This window comes from Rhinopithecus roxellana, chromosome 12, assembly GCF_007565055.1.
Source record: "Rhinopithecus roxellana isolate Shanxi Qingling chromosome 12, ASM756505v1, whole genome shotgun sequence".
NCBI classification, from domain to species: Eukaryota; Metazoa; Chordata; class Mammalia; order Primates; family Cercopithecidae; genus Rhinopithecus; species Rhinopithecus roxellana.
In genome coordinates this window covers 5,071,952-5,092,980 of record NC_044560.1, presented here as the reverse complement: position 1 = coordinate 5,092,980, position 21,029 = coordinate 5,071,952, and the positions used below count along the sequence as shown (strand labels likewise).

The window sequence follows — 21,029 nt, the reverse complement described above, 5'->3', positions numbered from 1 at the left end:
AAGACCCTCTTTAAAGGCTGGGGCCAGCCTGGATTCTCAGTGCTGGTATTCACCTGCAGGGACGGGGAGAAGAAGCGCTTCATTCATTCTCAACAGCCTGCCCCCCAAGCCTGGGAAACACCAAGAGGCACACTCCTCAGCCTCCCCACCCCAGGCTCAGCCTGGCCCACTGCTGTCTCTGGTCACTCTGCCTCCCCCACACCAGGCTGAGCCTGGCCCTCTGCTGTCTCTGGCAGCTCTGCCTCCTTCCCCCCAGGCTCAGCCTGGCCCCCTGCTGTCCCTGGCAGCTCTGCCTCCCTCTCGCCAGGCTCAGCCTGGCCCCCTGCTGTCTCTTGCCACAGCAGTCCCAACACTGCCTGTTGGGGTCATTACCCCATCCCGTACCTGGGAAGGTGACCCAGGAGGTTGCCTGCTTTGTGGGCTGAGGGAGCCTGAAAGACCCAAGGCTGTCCCCAGTGTTTTTCCTTTGCCTGTTGAAGTGTCCCTGACTCATTTATGTGGCCTACTTCCCATGACAGTTTAGGCAGCTTAGACAGGTTACACAGCACCGGGAGGACGATCCCGCTTGGCTCCGGTTTCCAAGCTCTCTGCTGGGGGCTGGGCAGGTGGGACCAGGGCCAGCCGGTCAGTCCCTTGATCTACTCAGTGGCTCAGCTTAGAAGAGCTGATTAACTACAAGGCTGATGGTGCCACTCAGAGTGCTGGGCAGGGGTGGATTCTGCATGAGCCCTTGGATGTGTGTCTCTACGTAATTTCTGGTTAACACAGCGATCTTTATTTGTCTTTCTCTCAATGACTACAAACTCCTTTCTGGACAAGAAGTTACAGAAAAAGATAGATCAACTCAATATAAGGATAAGCATAGGTTACATGAACATGCTCTGGACTAACGTGTGAGGTAGTGAGCTCCCCAGCTCTAGAGAGTATTCAAGCAAAGCCTGGACAAGGTATTTTTGGAAATGTTTCAGACGGGCTTGCGCATCTGGCTACTGCATGGGCTGCTAAAAGACCCAATATCTCCCCCAACACAAAGATTTAATGATGTTGGTTGTGTCATTGTACTCACATTCTGTAAACTTCATAGCCTCTAGGACCCAGTGAAATTCTTTGAAAAGGAAATAGAAGCAGTGAGACTATCTAAATAGGAGGAACAACAAAAAAAAAAAAAGACCCAAAAATGGGTTTATGAAGGGTGGAAATGAAAATTTCTAGAAAATGCTTCCGAAGCAAAAATTCTTGAAGCAGAAATGATTTCAGCTTCCAAACTTGTACATACAGCTGAAACTCAATACATCTTCCACTTCTGGGATGGTGGAAGGGACAGATACTCTGTTTGGGCGTCCGTAACAAGCATTCTAGGACCGGTGCCATCACATCAGGATGTTGCGGTGCCTAGGATGGCGGGATCCCCACACCCTTACGGAGTGCTTAGTGTCTTTTCATAGGTGTGGAAGGACGAGGTTGCCTCTGAAGTTTACTGATCTCAGTTGAATCTGGAATGATGTTTAAAATCTCCAGGTAAAAAAGGAGGTTCAACCTTCCTAAGGACCCTCGAGCTGGGCTGGGTAGATCTAGAAATTCTTCCGAACCCTGAGCTCAGCTCAGGTCACAGACACTTATCAAACTTGGTGCTGTCCTTCCTGGCTGCGCCTCCCTGGGAAGGAGGGGCCCCCGCAGCAGCAGAGCCCACGTGATGTAGGGAAATCAGTCAGAGTGCCTGATTCCGAGGAAGAAACCAGCTCAGCTCACACACCAACCTATGAAAATTCTTTATTGTTAATTTCTTTCTCCAACAGATATATTTTAGTTGAAATATGAAGCCACAGCAACACTTTGACTTTTCCTCTTCAGAAGATGAGACAGGCCGGGGTCGTCATTGTTACAAAAGGCCTGTGATCGTGACAAGGACAGGCTGGGGCAGAGACCACACACTCAACCAGGTATCCACCAGGTGTGGGCCCTTTATAGGAGCTACTGGTACAAAAAGGGGGCAGCCAGCAGTGTGGCCTTAACACCTGACTCCAGGCACGACAACCTGGAGGAGGGAGACGAAAGAACTCACCTTTCCCCAGGGCCTCAGTCAGACCTCCAGGCCGCTGAGCTGGGAGAGTGCGTGTGTGTGCACGTGTATATCTGAGTGAGAACATGGGTGTGCTCACTCACACAGCACACGCACACATGCGCTGCCCCTCCTGAGAAGATGCTCTCAGGTCCCTGCCAGGGTAGGGTTGTAGCTGTGTTCTCCACAGCTGACTGTCAGCTAACCAGGGCTAGGGGTGAGTGCATGGTAGAGGACACAGGGTCTTAGCCTGATGCTCGATCTGGGACAGGCTGATGGTGCCAGAGCACAGCGTGAACTACCCACTGACCATGGGGCTCTCCAGGGCTCGGTCATTTGGCTCCTGTGCACTTCATGACACTCAGGAGCCCCTATGGCCCGAGCCCCAAGCCCCAAGAAAGGGGAAAGATTTGGTTCTGAGAGGGTGCCCCTGGCTCTGGGCACCTAGGGGCCTCAGCATCTACCAGCGTAGGGGAGGGTGGCGGCCCTCTTCCTGAGGACTGCATCTTTCTCCAACCCCTCTCCCCAGATCCCACACCTGCCAGTGATCCAGGGAGATAGGAGGACCACCTCCCTCCCAGGGAAGGCGGTGGCAGGTGGGAGGACTTAGGGTTCCTGCAGGAACACTAGACCTGCCCCTCACCCCTCACCTCCAGGACTGCCATTCTGAACTGAGTTTGCCAATTCTGGGCCTGAGTTTGGCTTAAGGGCCAGTCAAAGGGACTTGCTTGGTGAAGGCCCAGCCAGATGTCCCAGTGGCACTTCATAAACAAATGACACTGTCCCTTCCAGGCTGACCTGGAGAGAGACCCTTCCAAAGGCAGTGGAGTGGAGGGCATGGGCCTCCAATGAGTGAACTCCAGTGCTGGCCAGAACGTATTGCACTGGCAGCAGACAGGTGGGAGCCTGGCTGGGGTAGGTCAGGGGTTGGGGTTTAGAGCTGGAGGTCTCCTGGGCCTTGTGAGCCAAGCTGGGGCTTTTATGTGGGTTCTGGGCTCCCAAGCAGAGACATCTGCTAGATGACCTCCAGAGCCTTTTGGGGTCTCACACTGGGAGAAGCTCCTCCCCTTTCCAAGAGGAACCCCAGAATGAGGCCTCAGGAAGTGGTACACAGAGGGATGGCCAAGAGGACAGAGCTGGGTAGTGAGCCTCTGCTGGGCCCGGCCCGGCTGGTGGGGCCTGGACGGTGTCTTGGCAATCCCTTTCTCACCAAGGGACGCTGGCTGGTTGCCAGCTCATGCAGGCAATGCACGTAAACCCCGCCTAACGGTTACCTCTAGGCTCTGGGCTGTTCGGTTCAAGACGACACAAAGCTCCTCGGGGGCCCAACTTTCCAGCTGCTCAGGGTCCTTGGGATCACCTTGCTGGTGGAGGCAGGTGCACTCATTAAAGCAAATGTACTCTCCAGGTGGACCCTCAGGCCCAGAGCCGGCAGCAGAGGGGGGTGAATCCATGGCAACAGGAGTCACGGGTGAACCAATGGGAAACCAAACACACGCACCGAAAGCCAATCAAACACAAACCCCAAATGTGAAGGCAGCAGCAAGTTCTTTGTGTAATAAATATTGCAAAGCGCACTTGGTTTCTTTTCAAGTCAAATATAACGACTAATGTCCCAGACCCTGTTTTCTGCATTCAAAATAGGGAAGCCGTTGATATCAGCAGAACACCTGCAGCCAATCAAAGAAAAAACCGTTTCCCATTAACCAGCCAATCACAGTCCCTTTCCAGTTTAAGCAGCCAATCAGACCTCTTCACATTTCTAAAAAATGACCTAACTAAAGCACCAGAGCTCGGAGAGCTTCCAGGGAAGCCAGATACCGAGGCGCAAATTTTTTAAAAAAATAAGAGTCAGAAATAAAAATAAAAGGTTTCTGTTGGTCAAGATTTAAAAAATAAAAAAGTTTCTTCCTGCAGCCAATCACAAGTCCATCCCATTAAGCCAATCATAAACGCACCACTGGTGTCTCCCTTGATGCCAGCCCCACTGAGTAGCTGTGAGGTGGGATGGGGCAGGGCAGGGTTGGGTAGGGGAAGTAGGAGGTGGGGCAAGGGGGTCTGCTGCCACTCAGCCGGCCCAGGAGCCACATAGATCTCTTGGCCCTCAACAGCATCCAGGGTGTTCCAAGGGCTTTGCAGCTACTGCCTCCGGTCTTCCGTCTCCGACCTGGAAAACGCCATCACCACATCCTCTGCACCTGCAGATAAGGGGACAAGGATCGCTGATGGGGCTTCCAGCATTGGCTTGTGAGCAGGACAAGCAAGGAGGCTGTGGCCAAGCTAGAGCTCCCGTCTACTAGGATCGCGGCACTTTCCTAGGACAAAGTGCTTCTGAGGAAGTCTTCCTCCCCTCTGGTCTTCCCTGAAGCCTGGCTGGGGACAAGGCCTGCAACCGTGCTGTAGGGCTACAAGGCAGGGCTGCCAGGGTGAGACTCAGAGGCTTGCTCAAGTCTACACAGCTGACAGGTGAACCATGATGAGGCCCCAGGTGACTTGGAGCAGGGCTCAGCTCTGCTCACAGCCCTTGCTCCTGAGTTACCAAAGCCGGAGGCGGGGTGGCCCCTGGGGAACCTCCCTCTTTCTTCTCAAGACTCACGTCTTGGCCGGGCACGGTGGCTCAAGCCTGTAATCCCAGCACTTTGGGAGGCCGAGACGGGCGGATCACGAGGTCAGGAGATCGAGACCATCCTGGCTAACACGGTGAAACCCCGTCTCTACTAAAAAAAATACAAAAACTAGCCGGGCGAGGTGGCGGGCGCCTGTAGTCCCAGCTCCTCGGGAGGCTGAGGCAGGAGAATGGCGTAAACCCGGAAGGCGGAGCTTGCAGTGAGCTGAGATCCGGCCACTGCACTCCAGTCCAGGCGACAGAGCGAGACTCCGCCTCAAAAAAAAAAAAAAAAAAAAAAAAAAAAAAAAAAAAAAAAAAAAAAAGACTCACGTCTTGATGCCTTTGGAGGGTCTGGCTCACTGTAGTTTTAAATAGCCATTCCTCTTTGCAGCAGCTTCTCCTTCACCCAAAGCCAACACTTCTTCCAAGGAGCATGGTCGGGCCCATGTCCAGCCTACTGTCCACCTGGCTCTGACTGAGACAGATATGCCCACAATCCTTCTTTTTCTTTTTTTCTTTTTTGAAACGGAGTCTTGCTCTGTCGCCCAGGCTGGAGTACAGTGGCGTAATCTCGGCTCACTGCAACCTCTGCCTCCCGGGTTCAAGCGATTCTCCTGCCTCAGCCTCCTGAGCAGCTGGGATTACAGGCACAGGCCACCACACCTGGCTAATTTTTTTGTATTTTTAGTAGAGACGGGGTTTCACCATGTTGGTCAGGCTGTTCTCAAAACTCCTGACCTCATGATCCACCCACCTTGGCCTCCCAAAGTGCTGGGATTATAGGCGTAAGTCACCGTGCCCTGCCAATCTTTCTTTTTCTTCCTTTCTTTCCTTTTTTTTTTTTTTGAGATGGAGTCTTGCTCTGTCGCCCAGGCTGGAGTGCAGTAGCGCGATCTCGGCTCACTGCAAGCTCTGCCTCCCAGGTTCACGCCATTCTCCTGCCTCAGCCTCCTGAGTAGCTGGGACTACAGGCGCCTGCCACCATGCCCAACTAATTTTCTGTAGTTTTAGTAGAGATGGAGTTTCACCATGTTAGCCATGTTAGCCAAGATGGTCTCAATCTCCTGACCTCGTGATCTGCCCTCCTTGGCCTCCCAGAGTGTTGGGATTACAGGCGTGAGCCACTGCGCCCAGCCATCTTTCTTTTTCTTAATCCTGAATTTGAGATTCTGGCCCAGGCACTTGTGAAATCACTTCTTTTGTCTTGTTCTCCAGAGGACAGGTTCTGATGAGCAGCCAGGATAGGCAGTGGCAGGAGGGCAAAGCTCGAAATGCTGACCCGCTGCCCACACCCACAACTGCCTGGGGAGGAAGGTGCTGATATGGCTGGGGAGGGGCCGTAGGCCAGGAGGTGACCTGCAGGGTCCCACCCTGACTCCCTGATCCGGTCCTGCTACTCTCGCCCCCTTTGTAAAAGGGCAGATCTTCACTTTGCCCCAAAAAGTACCAGTCTGGCTGCCCGTGGTCTTTCTGACATCTTGTCTGTACTACTGCAGGCATTCTCTCTGGGAGGGGGTGGATCGGAACAGGAGAAACAGAAAAGGCCACCGAGGGTGGGCCAGTGTGGGGGGTGTGAAGCGAGGCTCCTGGCGTGTGAAATGGAGTGGCAGAGTGAGCTGGCCCCCACTCAGTGAGCCGGGTCTCCCCCACAGCCGGCATGTGATGACCTCCTTCCAACTGCTCTACCAAGAGAGGGAGAATGCACCCAGTCATCGGGAGGGCCAGAGACGGAGGGCCCAAATACAAAGATGCAATGACAAGACACACCTTCTACCTGGCACTAGAGCACCAAGGTGCTGCTAAGGGAATGAACCTTGTCACCTCCCACCGCCAGCCCGCCTTCATGGGGTTCTGGCTTTACCAGCACAACCTCCATTGCTCAGAAGGGAAATAAGCATCTAGAAGAGGGCACGAGTCGTCTGGCTTCCTGGGATGGGGCTCCCTCATTTGGGAAGCCCTATGAATCCTTCCCCTGTCTTCTCGGGAACATTCTGTTTTCGCCTGAGCCCTAGGACCACGCAATATCACTGCAGGCAGAATTTTCCTAGCAACCACAGAATCCAAGATTACGTCATCCCCTGCATGGCAGCTGGGTTGGTTACCTAACAGATGCCGACTTTTCCTGAGTGCTGCTTGCCCAGCTTGCTAATCAGAAGGGGGCTGGCAGGAGTCTGTGAAAGGGGAGTTGTCAGCAGAAGATGCCTTAGTGGCAGTGATGGTGGCAGCTCGCTCGCTCCTCTCCCTGCCTGCCTCGTGGGCTTTCACTCAGGGACCTTGGGCCTCTTGGTGAGCTGCAGGTGCAAAAATAGCACGGGATGCCCCAGGAGGGAATGGTGCGTCTATAGAGGGAATGGGCCATTAGCTCCTCGGAGGAGCCCAGACCTGGGGACCAGGACTCCTGACTCCACAGCCTTCCCAGTGTGTGTGCCTGTCCTGCACTCTGAGGGTGGGAAGGAAGTAATCTTCTCCAGGTCACACAGGGACTCTGATGGCTATTTAACAAGACAATTGAAGTAAAGGATTTGCAAGAGTCCTACCCTTCCCACACTGCCAGCTGCCACCCTCTTCCCTGGTGGCATTTATAGAGCCTCCCACTGTGCTGCTGGAGCCCTGCAGAGAAGAAAAGGCCTGCAGAGCTGCGGCCTGTCTGTGCTCTCTTCTGTTCCTTAAGGATGTTTTCCAGACTCTACCACAAGGATCTGCTTTCCTTTGGGACCAAAAAGAAGGCAGGCTCTCAGTTCTTCCAGAGCATTCTCTGACCTATCCTTGTCACTGGTCGGCCAGGTATTTGTCATTCAATAAGGTCTAGCCATGAACCTGACAGGCTTCTGGCTGAGGACACTGGTCCCCTTTTCCTCTTCTCTATGAAATTTGGGCCAGTAAGCAAATAGGGAGGGTGAGCTGTTACATTATGATCATGACTCCATCCCTCCGAGCTGGAGTTTTAGAGCCAGGAGGGACCTCAGAGGTTGAGTCCTACCGTCTTTCCTTTGAAGGCCAGCATATGGCAGCTCCCTCAGGTATTCTCACTGTCTAGATGTACTGCAAAGAAGGCAGTAGGCCAGCCCACTGCCTCCAGGCTGCCAGCTGGGTTTCCTATCCTGTTTTACAGATGAAGCTCTGTCTTCCCCCTTGGTACCTCTGCTGACACTGTCTGAACTTGGGCTCAGAGCTTCTATTTGTCCCTTCCCACTAGATGCAGGTGAGCGTAGGAGGGAAGAGGTTGATCTGTCTCTCCTGTTCCACACTCTAACACATTAAAAGATAAGGATAGTCAAAACCCAATGACAGGATCATAAGAAAAGAGAACTACAGATGAGTATCTCACATGAATATAGATGCAAACATGCCCAACAAAATGCTAGCAAACTGAATACAACAACATACAAAAAGGATTCTATACCCTGACCAGGTGAGATTTATCCCAGGAATGCAAGGTTGGTTTAACATTTGAAAATCAATGACTGTAAAACACTGTATCAATAGAATAAAGGACAAAAACCACACAGGAAAAGCAGCTGATGAAATCCAACATAATAAAACCACTCAAGGCTGGGCGTGGTGGCTCATGCCTATAATCCCAGCACTTTGGGAGGCAGAGGTGGGCGGATCACTTGAGGTCGAGAGTTCGAGACCAGCCTGACCAACATGGTGAAACCCCATCTCTACTAAAAATACAAAATTAGCCACGCATGGTGGCGCATGCCTATAATCCCAGCTACTCGGAAGGCTGAGGCAGCAGAATTGCTTGAACCTGGGAGGCGGAGGTTGCAGTGAGCTGAGATCGTGCCATTGTACTCCAGCCTGGGCAACAAGAGCGAAACACTGTCTGAAAACAAAACAAAACAAAACAAACCACTCAACAAACTAGAATAGAAGAGAATATCTTCAATCTGATAAAGGTCATCTATGAAAATCCCACAGCTCTTATCATATTTGTGGTGAAAGCTCTCCCCTACCAAGATTATGAACAAGAAAAGGATGTCCGCTTTCACCGTTCTTATTCAATATTGTCTTGAAGGTTCATTCCAGGTTAGGAAAGTTAAGAAAAAGAGATAAAAGCCATCCAGATTGGAAAGGAAGAAGTAAAACTATCTCTATTTGTAGATGACATGATCTTATATGTAGAAAATCATAAGGAATCCACTAAAAAAATTGTTTTTTTTTTTGAGACAGGGTCTCACTCTGTCACCCAGGCCAGAGTACAGTGGCATAATCTTGGCTCACTGCAACCTCCGCCTCCCAGGCTCAAGCAATCCTCCCACTTCAACCTCCCGAGTAGCTGGGACTATAGGTGCGTGCCACCACATCTGGCTAATTTTTGTATTTTTGTAGAGATGGAGTTTTGCCATGTTGTCCAGGTTGGTCTCGAGCTCCTGAGCTCAAGTGATCCACCCACCTTGGCCTCCCAAAGTGCTGGGATTACAGGCTTGAGCCACTGCACCTGGTCCACTAAAAAACTATTAGAACTAATGAACAAGTTAAAGGTATAGGATACAAGGTCAATCTACAAAAATCAATTGTATTTTTATACACTAGCAATGAACAATCTGAAAGTAAAATTAAGAAAATGATTCCACTTATAATTGCATTAATAATAATAAAACAGGAACAAATTTAACAAAGTGCAAATTTTTGTGCTTTGAACAGTACACAACATTACTGAATAAAATTCAATACATGATCCCTATCAAAATCCCTTTCTTGGGGAGTTTTCAAAAACTGCCTTTTTTTTTGTAGAAATTGACAAGTTGATCCTAACATTTATATGGAAAGGCAAGGGACCCAGAATATCCAACACCACCTTGAAAAAGAAGAACAAATTGACTCACACTTCTCGATTTCAAAACTTACTACAAAGGCAAGGTCAATGAGACTGGGTGGTACTGACATAAGGACAGACATGTAGATCAGTGGAACAAAAATGAGCGTTCAGAAATAAACCCTCCGACTATGGCCAGTTGATTTTTGACAAAGGTGCCAAGACAATTCAGTGGGGAAGAACTGAACTAATAGATGCTGGGACAACTGGATATTCACATGCACAGGATGAAATTCGACCTTTACCTTGCAGCATCTACAAAAATTAATCCGAAATGGATAAATGACCTATATATAAGAGATAAAGTTAGAAAAATCTTGGAAGAAAATATAGAAACAAATTTTCATGACCTTGGGTTAGGAAATGATTTCTTTTTTTTTTTTTTTTTTTTTTTTTTTGAGACGGAGTCTCGCTCTGTCGCCCAAGCTGGAGTGGAGTGCAGTGGCCGGATCTCAGCTCACTGCAAGCTCCACCTCCTGGGTTCACGCCATTCTCCTGCCTCAGCCTCCCGAGTAGCTGGGACTACAGGCGCCCGCTACCTCGCCCGGCTAGTTTTTTGTACTTTTTAAAAAGTAGAGATGGGGTTTCACCGTGTTAGCCAGGATGGTCTCGATCTCCTGACCTTGTGATCCGCCCGCCTCGGCCTCCCAAAGTGCTGGGATTACAGGCTTGAGCCACCGCGCCCGGCCAGGAAATGATTTTTTTTTTTTTTTGGACAGGGTCTTGCTCTGTCGCCCAGGCTAGAGTGCAGTGGTGCAATCAGCACTTACTGTGCAGCCTTGACCTTCTGGACCCAATTGATTCTCTCACCTCAGCCTCCTGAGTAGCTGGGACCACAGGCGCACACTGCTACACCCAGCTAATTAATTTTTTTTGGCCGAGGTGGGCAGATCACTTGAGGTCAGGAGTTTGAGACCAGCCTGATCAACATGGTGAAACCCCATCTCTACTAAAGATACAAAAAAAAATTAGCTGGGCTTGGTGGCACATGCCTGTAGTCCCAGCTACTTGGGAAGCTGAGGCATGAGAATTGTTTGAACCCAGGAGCTGGAGGTTGCAGTGAGCTAAGATCGCACCACTGCATTCTAGTCTGGGCGACAGAGTGAGACACTGTCTCAAAAAAAAAAAGAAAAAAGAAAAAATTGTTTTGACAGATGAGGTGTCTTCCTGTGTTGCCTAGGCTGGCCTTGAACTCCTGGGCCCAAGCCATCCTCTTGCCTCTACCATGTAAAGTACTGGGATAACAAGCATGAGCCTCCACACCTGGCAGGAGATGGTTTCTTAGATATGATATCTAAAGCACAAGCAACAGAAGAAAAAGATAAATGGAACTTTACCAAGATTAAAAACTTTTCTGTTTCAAAAGATATCATCGAGAAAGTGAAAACACAACACACAGAATGAAAGAAAATATTGACAAATCATGTATCTGGTAAGGGACTGTTACCCAAAATACATAAAAAACCCTTTTTTTTTTTTAGAGGGAGTCTTGCTCTGTTGCCCAGGCTGGAGGGCAGTGGCGTGATCTCAGCTCACCGCAACCTTTGCCTCCTGTGTTTAAGCAATTCTCCTGCCTCAGCCTCCAGAGTACCTGGGATTACAGGCGCCCACCACCATGCCTGGATAATTTTTTTATTTTTAGTAGAGATGGGGTTTCACCATGTTGGCCAGGCTGGTCTCGAAACTCCTGACCTCAGGTGATCCACCCACCTTGGCCTCCCAACGTGTTGGGATTATAGGCATGAGCCACCATGCCCAGTCCATAAAGAACTCTTAAAAACTCAATAACAGGCCAGGTGAGGTGGCTCACGACTGTAATTCCAGCACTTTGGAAGGCCAAGGTGGGTGGATCACCTGAGGTCAGGAGTTTGAGACCGGCCTGGCCAACATGGTGAAACCCCATCTCTACTAAAAATAAAAAATTAGCAGGGTGTGGTGGCACAAACCTGTAGTCCCAGCTAGTCAGGAGGCTGAGGCAGGAGAATCACTTGAACCTGGGAGGCAGAGGTTGCGGTGAGCCAAGATCACGCCACTGCACTCCAGCCTGGGGGACAGAGTGAGATGCCATCTCAAAAAACAAACAAACAAACAAAAAAACTCTCAAAAACCCCAATTTTAAAAAATGGGTGGCTGGGCTTGGTGGCTCACGCCTGTAATCCCAGCCCGAGATGGGCAGATCATGAGGTCAGGATATTGAGACCATCCTGGCTAACACGGTGAAACCTCATCTCTACTAAAAAATTAGCCAGGCATGGTGGCAAGTGCCTGTGGTCCCAGCTACTCGGGAGGCTGAGGCAGGAGAATGGTGTGAACCCGGGAGGTACAGCTTGTAGTGAGCCGAGATTGCACCACTGCACTCCAGCCTGGGCGACAGAGTGAGACTCCGTCTCAAAAAAAAAAAAAAAAAAAAAAAAGGCAAAGACTTCAACAGACATTTCTCCAAAGAAGGTATATAAATGGCCGATAAACACATGAAAAGATGCTCAACATCATCTGTCATTACGGAAATGCAAATCAAAACCACAACAAGGCCAGGCATGATGGCCCACACCTGTAATCCCAGCACTTTGGGAGGCTGAGATGGGCAGATCACCTGAGGTCAGGAGTTTGAGGCCAGCTTGACCAACATGGCGAAACCCCATCTCTACTAAAAATACAAAAATTAGCTGGGCATGGTGGAGTGCTCCTGTAATCCCAACTACTTGGGAGGCTGAGGCAGGAGAATTGCTTGAACCCAGAAGGTGAAGGTTGCAGTGAGCCAAGATTACAACACTGCACTCCAACCTGGGCAACAGAGTGAGTCTCCATCTCAAAACAAAAAACAAGGCCGGGCACAGTGGCTCACGCCTGTAATCCCAGCACTTTGGGAGGCCAAGGCGGTTGGATCACCTGAGGTGAGGAGTTTGAGACCAGCCTGGCCAACATCATGAAACCTCGTCTCTACTGAAAATACAAAAATTGGCCAGGCGTAGTGGCATGTGGCTGTAATTCCAGCTACTTGAGAGGCAGAGACAGAAGAATTGCTTGAACCCAGGAGGTGGAGGTTGCAGTGAGCCAAGATTACGCTACTACACTCCAGCCTGGGTGACAGAGTGAGACTCTGTCTCAAAAAAAAAAAAAAAAAAAAAAAAAAAAAAAAAGCCAGGCACAGTGGCTCACGCCTGTAATCTCTGCACTTTGGGAGGCCAGGACGGGTAGATCACCTGAGGTCAGGAGTTTGAGACCAGCCTATCCAACATGGTGAAATCCTGTCTCTACTAAACATACAAAAATTAGCCAGATATAGTGGTGCGCTCCTGTAGTCCCTGCTACTCGGGATATGAGGCAGGAGAATCTCTTCAACTCGAGAGGTGGAGGTCGCAGTGAGCTGAGAGCACGCCACTGCACTCTAGTCTGGGCGACAGACCAAGATTCCTTCTCAAAAACAACAACAACAAAAACCCAAAACCATAATGATAAACCATTTCACATCTACTAGAATCAAAAAGACAGATGAGAACAAGTGTTGGCCAGGTTGTGGAGCAACTGGAACCCTCATCCATTGCTGGTGGGAGTGTCAGGCGGTGCAGCTGCCAAGCCTGCTCCACAGTCTCTCCCATCTCAGCTGACGGCACCTCCACCTTCCTGTTGCTCAGGTCAGAAGTCCTGGGGTCTTCCCAATTCCTCTGTCACATACACTCCACACACAATGCATCAGCAAATCCCATTGACTCCACTTCTCTACTTATAAGGTAGATGCTGAGTACATCATCACTTCTGCCACCACCACCCTGGTCCGGGGTGGGGGGACTCCTGAATCCCCGCTTGCCTTGACCTCCTCTCGCTGGTCCCTGATGGTCCAGTCTCCACATAACAGCCAGGGAGAAGTTGTTAGAAACCTAAGTCAGCTCCTACCATGCCTTTGCTCAAAACCCTCCAGAAGCTTCTACTGCAAGACTGCTCATCACACTCAAGGCCAACACCCATCTCCTCACTGCGGCCCGCAGGACCCACACACACTGGTCTCTGATGGCCACTTCACCTCCCTTTACAACACACCTCTCACCACTCACTGCGCCAGCTACATGGGCCCCTGGCTGTACTTCAAGCACAAGTCCTTGCACCCTAGGGCCTTTGCACCTGCCGCTTCGTTGCCTTGATGCTCTTCTCCAAGTTTATCTCATGGTTCTCGCACTTCAGAGGCCCGCCCTGAACACAACTTCCAAAATGACCCTTGTGTCTCCGTCCCTCAGGTGAATGAGGTCTTTGGCACCCTCAGTGCTATTCACAGAGCTCTATATTGAGCTGACCTTCCTTTCTCCACTGGCACGTACATCTCATGTGATCAGGGACTTGGTTTTGTTCACTGACATAGTTACAGTATCTGGGCAAATACCTGGGACACAGGATGAATCTTTATAGATGAGGAACCTGAAACTCAGAGAGACAAAGCAACTCAGTGAATCAGAGGCAGAGAAAAGACCTAGATCCAGACTCCAAAGCCCATGACTTCACCCTAGAAGGAGAAAGGAAACCACGGACCTCTCCAGTTACCCAGAGCACTAAGGCTCATCTGGCCTCCTAGCGTCTTAGTTCCATCAGAATGGAACTACGAACCAGGGCTTAAAAACACCACCAAAGCAGCCCAGGGACACCTTGGAGATAATTCAACATGGAACCCAGAGTGTCAACCTGAGAAAAGCCCTGGCCCTGGCCCCCTGCTTCCTATCTCTGCCTACTGCCCTGCCAGACACCTCACTAGTCCCCTGGCTCACCTGCCCTGGAAACCAGGGCCAGGATACTGGGAAGGGCGTAGCTTTCTAAACCAGGGCAGGGCATCCAGCAGGCCCTTCCATCCCATGCTCAATGCCAGCTTTGCCCCTTTAGTGGAGTCCAGTCAATTGACTGGGGAGAAAAAATGACAAATATGCAGGAGCTTAGAAAAGGGAAGCTGGCCCCTAACCGGGGGCGGGAGAGAGACAATGGGAGCTCAGGACGAACTCCCACCAGCATGCTGGAACCAGCTCTGCTCCCGCCAACACTCACCCTAGGCCTGACCTGACTCACTCAGGCTTTTGGAGAAAGCCTCCTGGGGGCCTCTGACAACTCCCAAAGTCTGCTGAGAATCACTCTTGCTATTTGAGACTCTTAAGCTGAAGTCCTTCAAAGGTCCTTTCCTGAATATACTGGGCAGCTCGATGCATTTCCTGAACTGCCAGGGCAGGCTCCTATTGGCCCTGCAGGATTATAGCTGTGTCAGCAATAGTGGATGAAAAAGAGGAACATGGAGGTGCTAGAGCCCCAGGGCCAATCCACGGAGCAAGGGCATTTCACAGACCTGGTTGGGGAAATCTTGGCGGAGCCTAGTGCTGCACTAGCTCCTAATTTGCAAACTTGGAAACAAGCCATTCCCAGGTCACATGGGTGAAATGTAGTAGACAAAGGCCTGTGACCCTGATCTGTGGACCCTGTTTCCACCTCCACTGTGCCTCCCTGGACTATCCAACATGGTGGGGTCTGCTTTCACAGCCAAGAGGAGGGCTCGGTCCTGCCTTCATTTCACCAAGGCATCCAGGTGTGGGAGGGACAAGCTGACCTCCTACCCTGCAGAACTTCTCCAGATCCAGGATCCTGCAAAGTCCAACTCAGCACAGGTGCTCAGAGGTGGCCAAGGAGAAAGAAAACAGACCTGAGCACAAGTCCTTCCTCCAAAATTGATGAGGGCACAAAAAAGCCTGGCTAAATTCCCAAAGGCCGCAGGCCCTGCAGGCTCCGCAGATCAGGCAGGGCACAGCCTTGTACAATGTCCCTGGAGAAAAAGGGGGACTTCAGTCACAGATGGACATTCCTGCATCACCCAGTTGAGAACTAGGATTCTAGGCCGGGTGTGGTGGCTCATGCCTGTAATCCCAGCACTTTAAGAGGCCGAGGCGGGTGGATCACCTAAGGTCAGGAGTTCAAGACCAGCCTGGCCAACATGGTGAAACCCCGTCTCCACTAAAAAAATACAAAAGTTAGCTGGGCATGGTGGCATATGTCTGTAGTCCCAGCTACTTGAGAAGCTGAGGCAGGAGAGTCACTTGAACCTGGGAGGCGGAGGTTGCAGTGAGCCAAGATCGTGCCACTGTATTCTGCATTCTGGCATGAGCAACAGAGCAAGACTTCATCTCTCAAGAAAAAAAAAAAAAAAAAAAAGGAATCAGGATTCTCCCAGGCCCAGCTCCCCACAACCATGTGCCCTGGGGACAGGGAGCTTCTGCCACACCATCCTGCAAGACCACTACTGAAATCCTCACCACCCTCCTTCCTTGCTGGCCAGAACTTCCCTGGACAGTGTCAGACATTCTGGGGTCAGGTATCTGGAGGCCTCCTGAACTCCTCACGAGACTTACTCCTTCCTAAAGAGGGTAAAAATGTGGGGCGTGAAAACTCAGAAATATAACCTGAAATCTTCAGGGTCTGCAAATTCTCAGGGCTGATGCAGGGAGCTCCCTTTGAGTCACCATCAGCAGAGGGAGCTAACTTTGGCTACGTGCTTCACAACTGTCCAGGGAATGCCACCTGGCAAGCCCAGGGCCCATCCTTGACACACATGGCAGACCAGGCTAGAGAGGGAATGCGACCACATGCTCCCAAGTGTCCAGGAGAACGCCCACTCTGTGTCTCATCCCCTTCTCTGACCATATGGTTTTTGGTTGTGGTACCTTCTCCTCCTCCCATGAGCTCATTAATCTTGCTATTAATACCAACTAGCATCTGCTACCTGGCTATCCAAAACAGCAGTGGCTGAACTACCAGCTCTAGGGAAAAGCTACCTGGAAAAACAGGACCCAGACGCTCCTCCAAAGGGAAGCATTTCTGAAGGGGACAAAACTCAGGTACTACCCTGGACTGGGCCTCCTCCCAGACAAACCAAGACCTGCTTGTGGCATGTGCTGTTTTCAGTAGCTTGGGGCTATGAGCTGGGTGTTCTATACATCTCAGCTCTGATGCCCCCAAGTCCCCACGGGATGACTTTTACCCAGAGACAGCTTGACACTCGGGTTGCTATGGGGATGGCGGTCACTGATCCACCAGGGTCTTAGCAGCCAAAGCAGCACCAGGCTCAGGGGGGCCTCCTGGGCTCCAGGCTGACAACCATCACGGGCACAGGAGGCTGCTGGGCGGTGGCACTGCAGCAGTCAGTGCTGTGTGGATGTGCACCGAGTCGCTGAGCTGCTGAGCCAGCTCCCAGCAGAGACACCAGGCCTTGTGGAACAGCCAGCAAGAGCTCAGGAGGCAGTTAAAGGCCCTCCCAGGCTTGGAGTCCCTTGTGGTACTCCGGTACCAAGACCCTGGAGCTGATACCCAGCCTGGATCTGACTCTGACTAGCTGTGTATCCCAGGGGGAAGTCCCTGGACATCTAGCCTCAGTTTACTCATCTGCAAAACGTGATGAATCTATCTGCAATCTAACTAGCCACAGGATAATATCCACAGCATAAAGCATCATAAATGACATCCCGCAGGGTTGCACCTTGGGGCTCTATCTCTGCTCTGATGCACTCCCCAAAATCCATCTCACTCTGTGCCCACCCTCCCTTCCCTGCTGAGCTTGACAAACCCATGACCTTTATGATATGTCTTTCCAGGTAAGGTGGTCATTCCCTTTATTCGAACTCCTTGGTTCCCCAAAATATAAGCTCTCATAGACCAGGGAGCTTTGATTGCCAAGAAGGGACGGAGATGACCAGGTCTTCACCTAAAACCCTGACATATCCTCTCTCTTTTTTTCTTTTTCTTTTATATATACACCTTCAATAGAGACGGGGTCTCACTATGTTGCCCAGGCTGGTCTCAAACTCCTGGACTCGAGTGATCTCCTACCTCAGCCTCCCAAAGTGTTGGGATTACAGGCATGTGCCACCGTGCCTGCCCCATCCTTGCATATTCTCAAATTTTAGTGGGCATCAGAATTGAGTCACCTTGGGAGCTTGCATTAAATGCAGATTCCCAGGCTCAGCTGGCAGGCATCCTGGGGCTATGGCAGGGCCCAGGAGTCTGCACTTTATTTATTTTTTTTTTTTGAGACGGAGTCTTGCTCTGCCGCCCAGGCTGGAGTGCAGTGGCCGGATCTCAGCTCACTGCAAGCTCCGCCTCCCGGGTTCACGCCATTCTCCTGTCTCAGCCTCCCGAGTAACTGGGACTACAGGCGCCCACCTCGTCGCCCGGCTAGTTTTTTGTATTTTTTAGTAGAGACGGGGTTTCACCGTATTAGCCAGGATGGTCTCGATCTCCTGACCTCATGATCCGCCCGTCTCGGCCTCCCAAAGTGCTGGGATTACAGGCTTGAGCCACCGCGCCCGGCCAAGTCTGCACTTTAACACGCACCCTCAGTGATTGAGGTGTGCAAATGTGTAGAGCATGCTCTGAGAACTCAGTGCTATAGACTGTCCCCTGACCTCCGCCCGACCCCAAGCTGTCGTGCCTTCTTGCCCAGCATACTGGAGGAGAATCCTGTAGCATCCTTCCCACCAGTTTGTCTACATGCACATCCGCATGCATTCTCCAAGGCCCCATACAAACAGCACCTCTTCTCTATGGCTTCCTAGGTGGTCTCCCCTCCCTCAGCCCAAAGCCCTTTATGCATCAGTTCACACGCCCGTCTGCACTGCTGGTCCAGGAGGTCACAGGGAGTGCTGTGGGGTGGCACCGTGCCTAGCATACAGCAACTGTGGGCTGATGTGAGCGGAACTGTCCAGCCATTGGATGGAGCAGCCCTCAATGCCCCTCTCTGACAGGGCCTGCCTCTTACTGAGGCTTGAGAGGGGGAAGTGTAGAGTCACACAAGGACTTCTCTGAGGCCATTTGGGCGTCTGTTTTCAGTTCTAAACAACAGAACCCATGACGCTGGGTGATGGGGTCAAAGCGACCCTCTCTGGAGCCGCAGCCAGGTGCTGAGTAAGCGGCCGGCCCTGCACTTCAGCACAGTCCTCGCCTTTCTCGGGATTCTTTCTCCCCTTTTTCAGGAACACAACTTATACGCCAAATCCTCCTGGCTGATTTCTGTTCAATTCAATATATAGGTGATTTTGGGTTCAATTTTGTTATTAGGTTACAGGTAATTCTCATGTAAGTGTTGATTAAAGTTAAAAAAGATTAGCTTCCCATCCCATAGACTAGAATTCTCCCTGGGCCTGACTGTAATTTCGGTGCAGCATCTGTTACCGCCTGGAGCCTCTGGGAGAAGCCTCCAAGCCACACTTGGGGAGACAGGGGACCCAGAAAGCCCAGCAGAACACCTGCACAGCACCGGGCTGGTGTAAAGGAGGGGCCCAGCCAGCTGCCCCCAGGGAGGAGCTGCTCGAGCAGCCTGGCCCTGGAAGGCGCAGTCCAGGCATCCATCCAGCACACACCTACACTGCACAAGGGGCGGGACGGAGGACTCATGTGTGATGGTGAACACGGCCCAGACCCTGGCCCCGAGGGGCTCCCGAGGTAAGTAAGACTGGCATGGAGCTCCAGGGCACATGCTGACTTGGAAGGGGTCGGAGAGGGCTTCGTGAAGGAAGTGAAAGAACAGAGGCTGGAAGGCTGTTGAGGGGGATTCCAGGAAGAACTTTCCACCTTGAGCTGTAACATGGAGATCAGGCCACCACCCCTCAAACAGGGCAGGGCCGCTGAGGGGGTCAAGGGAGCAGAGAGCTGTCTCCCTCATGCCATTCTATGAAAGGAGAAGCTGTTTCCTCACAGCCTGGTTTCTGCTGATCTACCCGTGACCACAGATATTTTAACAAGGTTCCCAGTGTAACCCTCAAGCCAACTGACCTAGTTTAGGCTCTCTGGCAGCAGACCCTGAACCAGCAGCCTCAGCTTCCAAAGGGGAAAGCCTGGCTGGCTGCAGCTGGGGGAACCTTCCCTGGAAAGTCTCTTGGAGAAAGAGTGTGATCAGGTGGAGGCAGGAACAAGCCTGGGAGCCCCCGTGCCAGCACACAGCTCCCAGAGACAACAAGGGCAGCAGCAGACCAGGGCATGGCCCCAAGAGGTCCCCAGGCAGAGAAAAAACAAGGAGCTTCCTTGACAAAATGAGCCAAGTCTAGGCAGTGTCCCTCTCAGCAACACCTCAACAAGGGCCTATTCTTTTTTCTTTTTTTTTTTTTCCGAGATGGAGTCTCGCTCTGTCACCCAGGCTGGAGTGCAATGGCGCAATCTCGGCTCACTGCAAGCTCCGCCTCCTGGGTTCACGCCATTCTCCTGCCTCAGTCTCCTGAGTAGCTGGGACTACAGGCGCCCGCCACCACGCCCGGTAATTTTTTGTATTTTTAGTAGAGACGGAGTTTCACCATGTTAGCCATGTTAGCCAGGATGGTCTCAATCTCCTGACCTTGTGATCTGCCCACCTCAGCCTCCCAAAGTGCTGAGATTACAGGCATGAGCCACCGTGCCTGGCTGGGCAAAGGCCTATTCTGAGGCACCGTAGGAGGATGACAGTTCTACAGGTGACTGGCCATGGGTGGCCTTTTCAAAGAGCCATCAGAGGCCTGGAACTGTACTTGCTGGGCACCACCCCAGTGCGGCACTGAGGCAAGAAGAGACCCGGAGCTTTCAGGGAACCAGCATATCGGAAGGCACCCATAGGTGGAGGGCCCAGGGTAAAAATGCAGCAGCAGGTGTTCCCCGTTTGTTCTGCCCCTTTCTGAAATACCTAACTGCCCAAATCATACCTGTTCCTCAAGTAAACACCGTCCTGCTTAAAAAAGCATGTGACCGGGCTGGGTGCAGTAGCTCATGCCTATAATCCCAGCACCTTGGGAGGCCAAGGCGGGCAGATCACGTGAGGTCAGGAGTTTGAAACCAGCCTGGCTAACATGGTGAAACCCCATCCCTACTAAATATACAAAAATTAGCTGGGCATGGTGGCATGCGCCTGTAATCCCAGTTACTTGGGAGGCTGAGGTAAGATAATTGCTTGAACCTGTGAGGCTGAGGTTGCAGTGAGCCAAGATAGCAACACTGCACTCCAGCCTGGGCAACGGAGTAAGACTCCGTCTCAAAAAAAAAGAAAAAAAAAAAGTTTTATTGGAAATTATTTAAGAGCATAGCAAAATTATCATAAGTAAAAAATGCATGTTAAAAATGGGTACTAAAGCTGGGTGCAGTAGCTCACGCCTATAATCCCAGCACTTTGGGAGGTCGAGGTGGGTGGCTCATGAGGTCAGGAGATTGAGACCATCCTGGGTAACAAGGTGAAACCCCGTCTCTACTAAAAAAAAAAAAATACAAAAAATTAGCTAGGCGTGATGGCGGGCACCTGTAGTCCCAGCTACTCGGGAGGCTGAGGCAGGAGAATGGTGTGAACCTGGGAGATGGAGTTTGCAGTGAACCGAGATTGTGCCACTGCACTCCAGCCTGGGCGACACAGCAAGACTCTATCTCAAAAAAAAAAAAAAAAAAAACGGCTGGGCGCGGTGGCTCAAGCCTGTAATCCCAGCACTTTGGGAGGCCGAGACGGGTGGATCACGAGGTCAGGAGATCGAGACCATCTTGGCTAACACAGTGAAACCCCATCTCTACTTAAAAAA

At 51.3% G+C, this 21,029-nt stretch overlaps 1 protein-coding gene across 1 annotated transcript in view; it reads right to left on the bottom strand.

Annotated features, from left to right (window-relative positions):
• Positions 1-1,754: 1,754 nt before the first annotated feature.
• The window catches only part of CTNNBIP1 (catenin beta interacting protein 1), a 64,331-nt gene continuing 45,056 nt past the window's right edge, over positions 1,755-21,029 (bottom strand). The window contains exon 5 of the mRNA XM_030942444.1: positions 1,755-4,257. Coding sequence (XP_030798304.1) covers positions 4,199-4,257 — 59 coding nt within the window. The 3' untranslated portion in view covers positions 1,755-4,198. The remainder of the gene's footprint in view (positions 4,258-21,029) is intronic.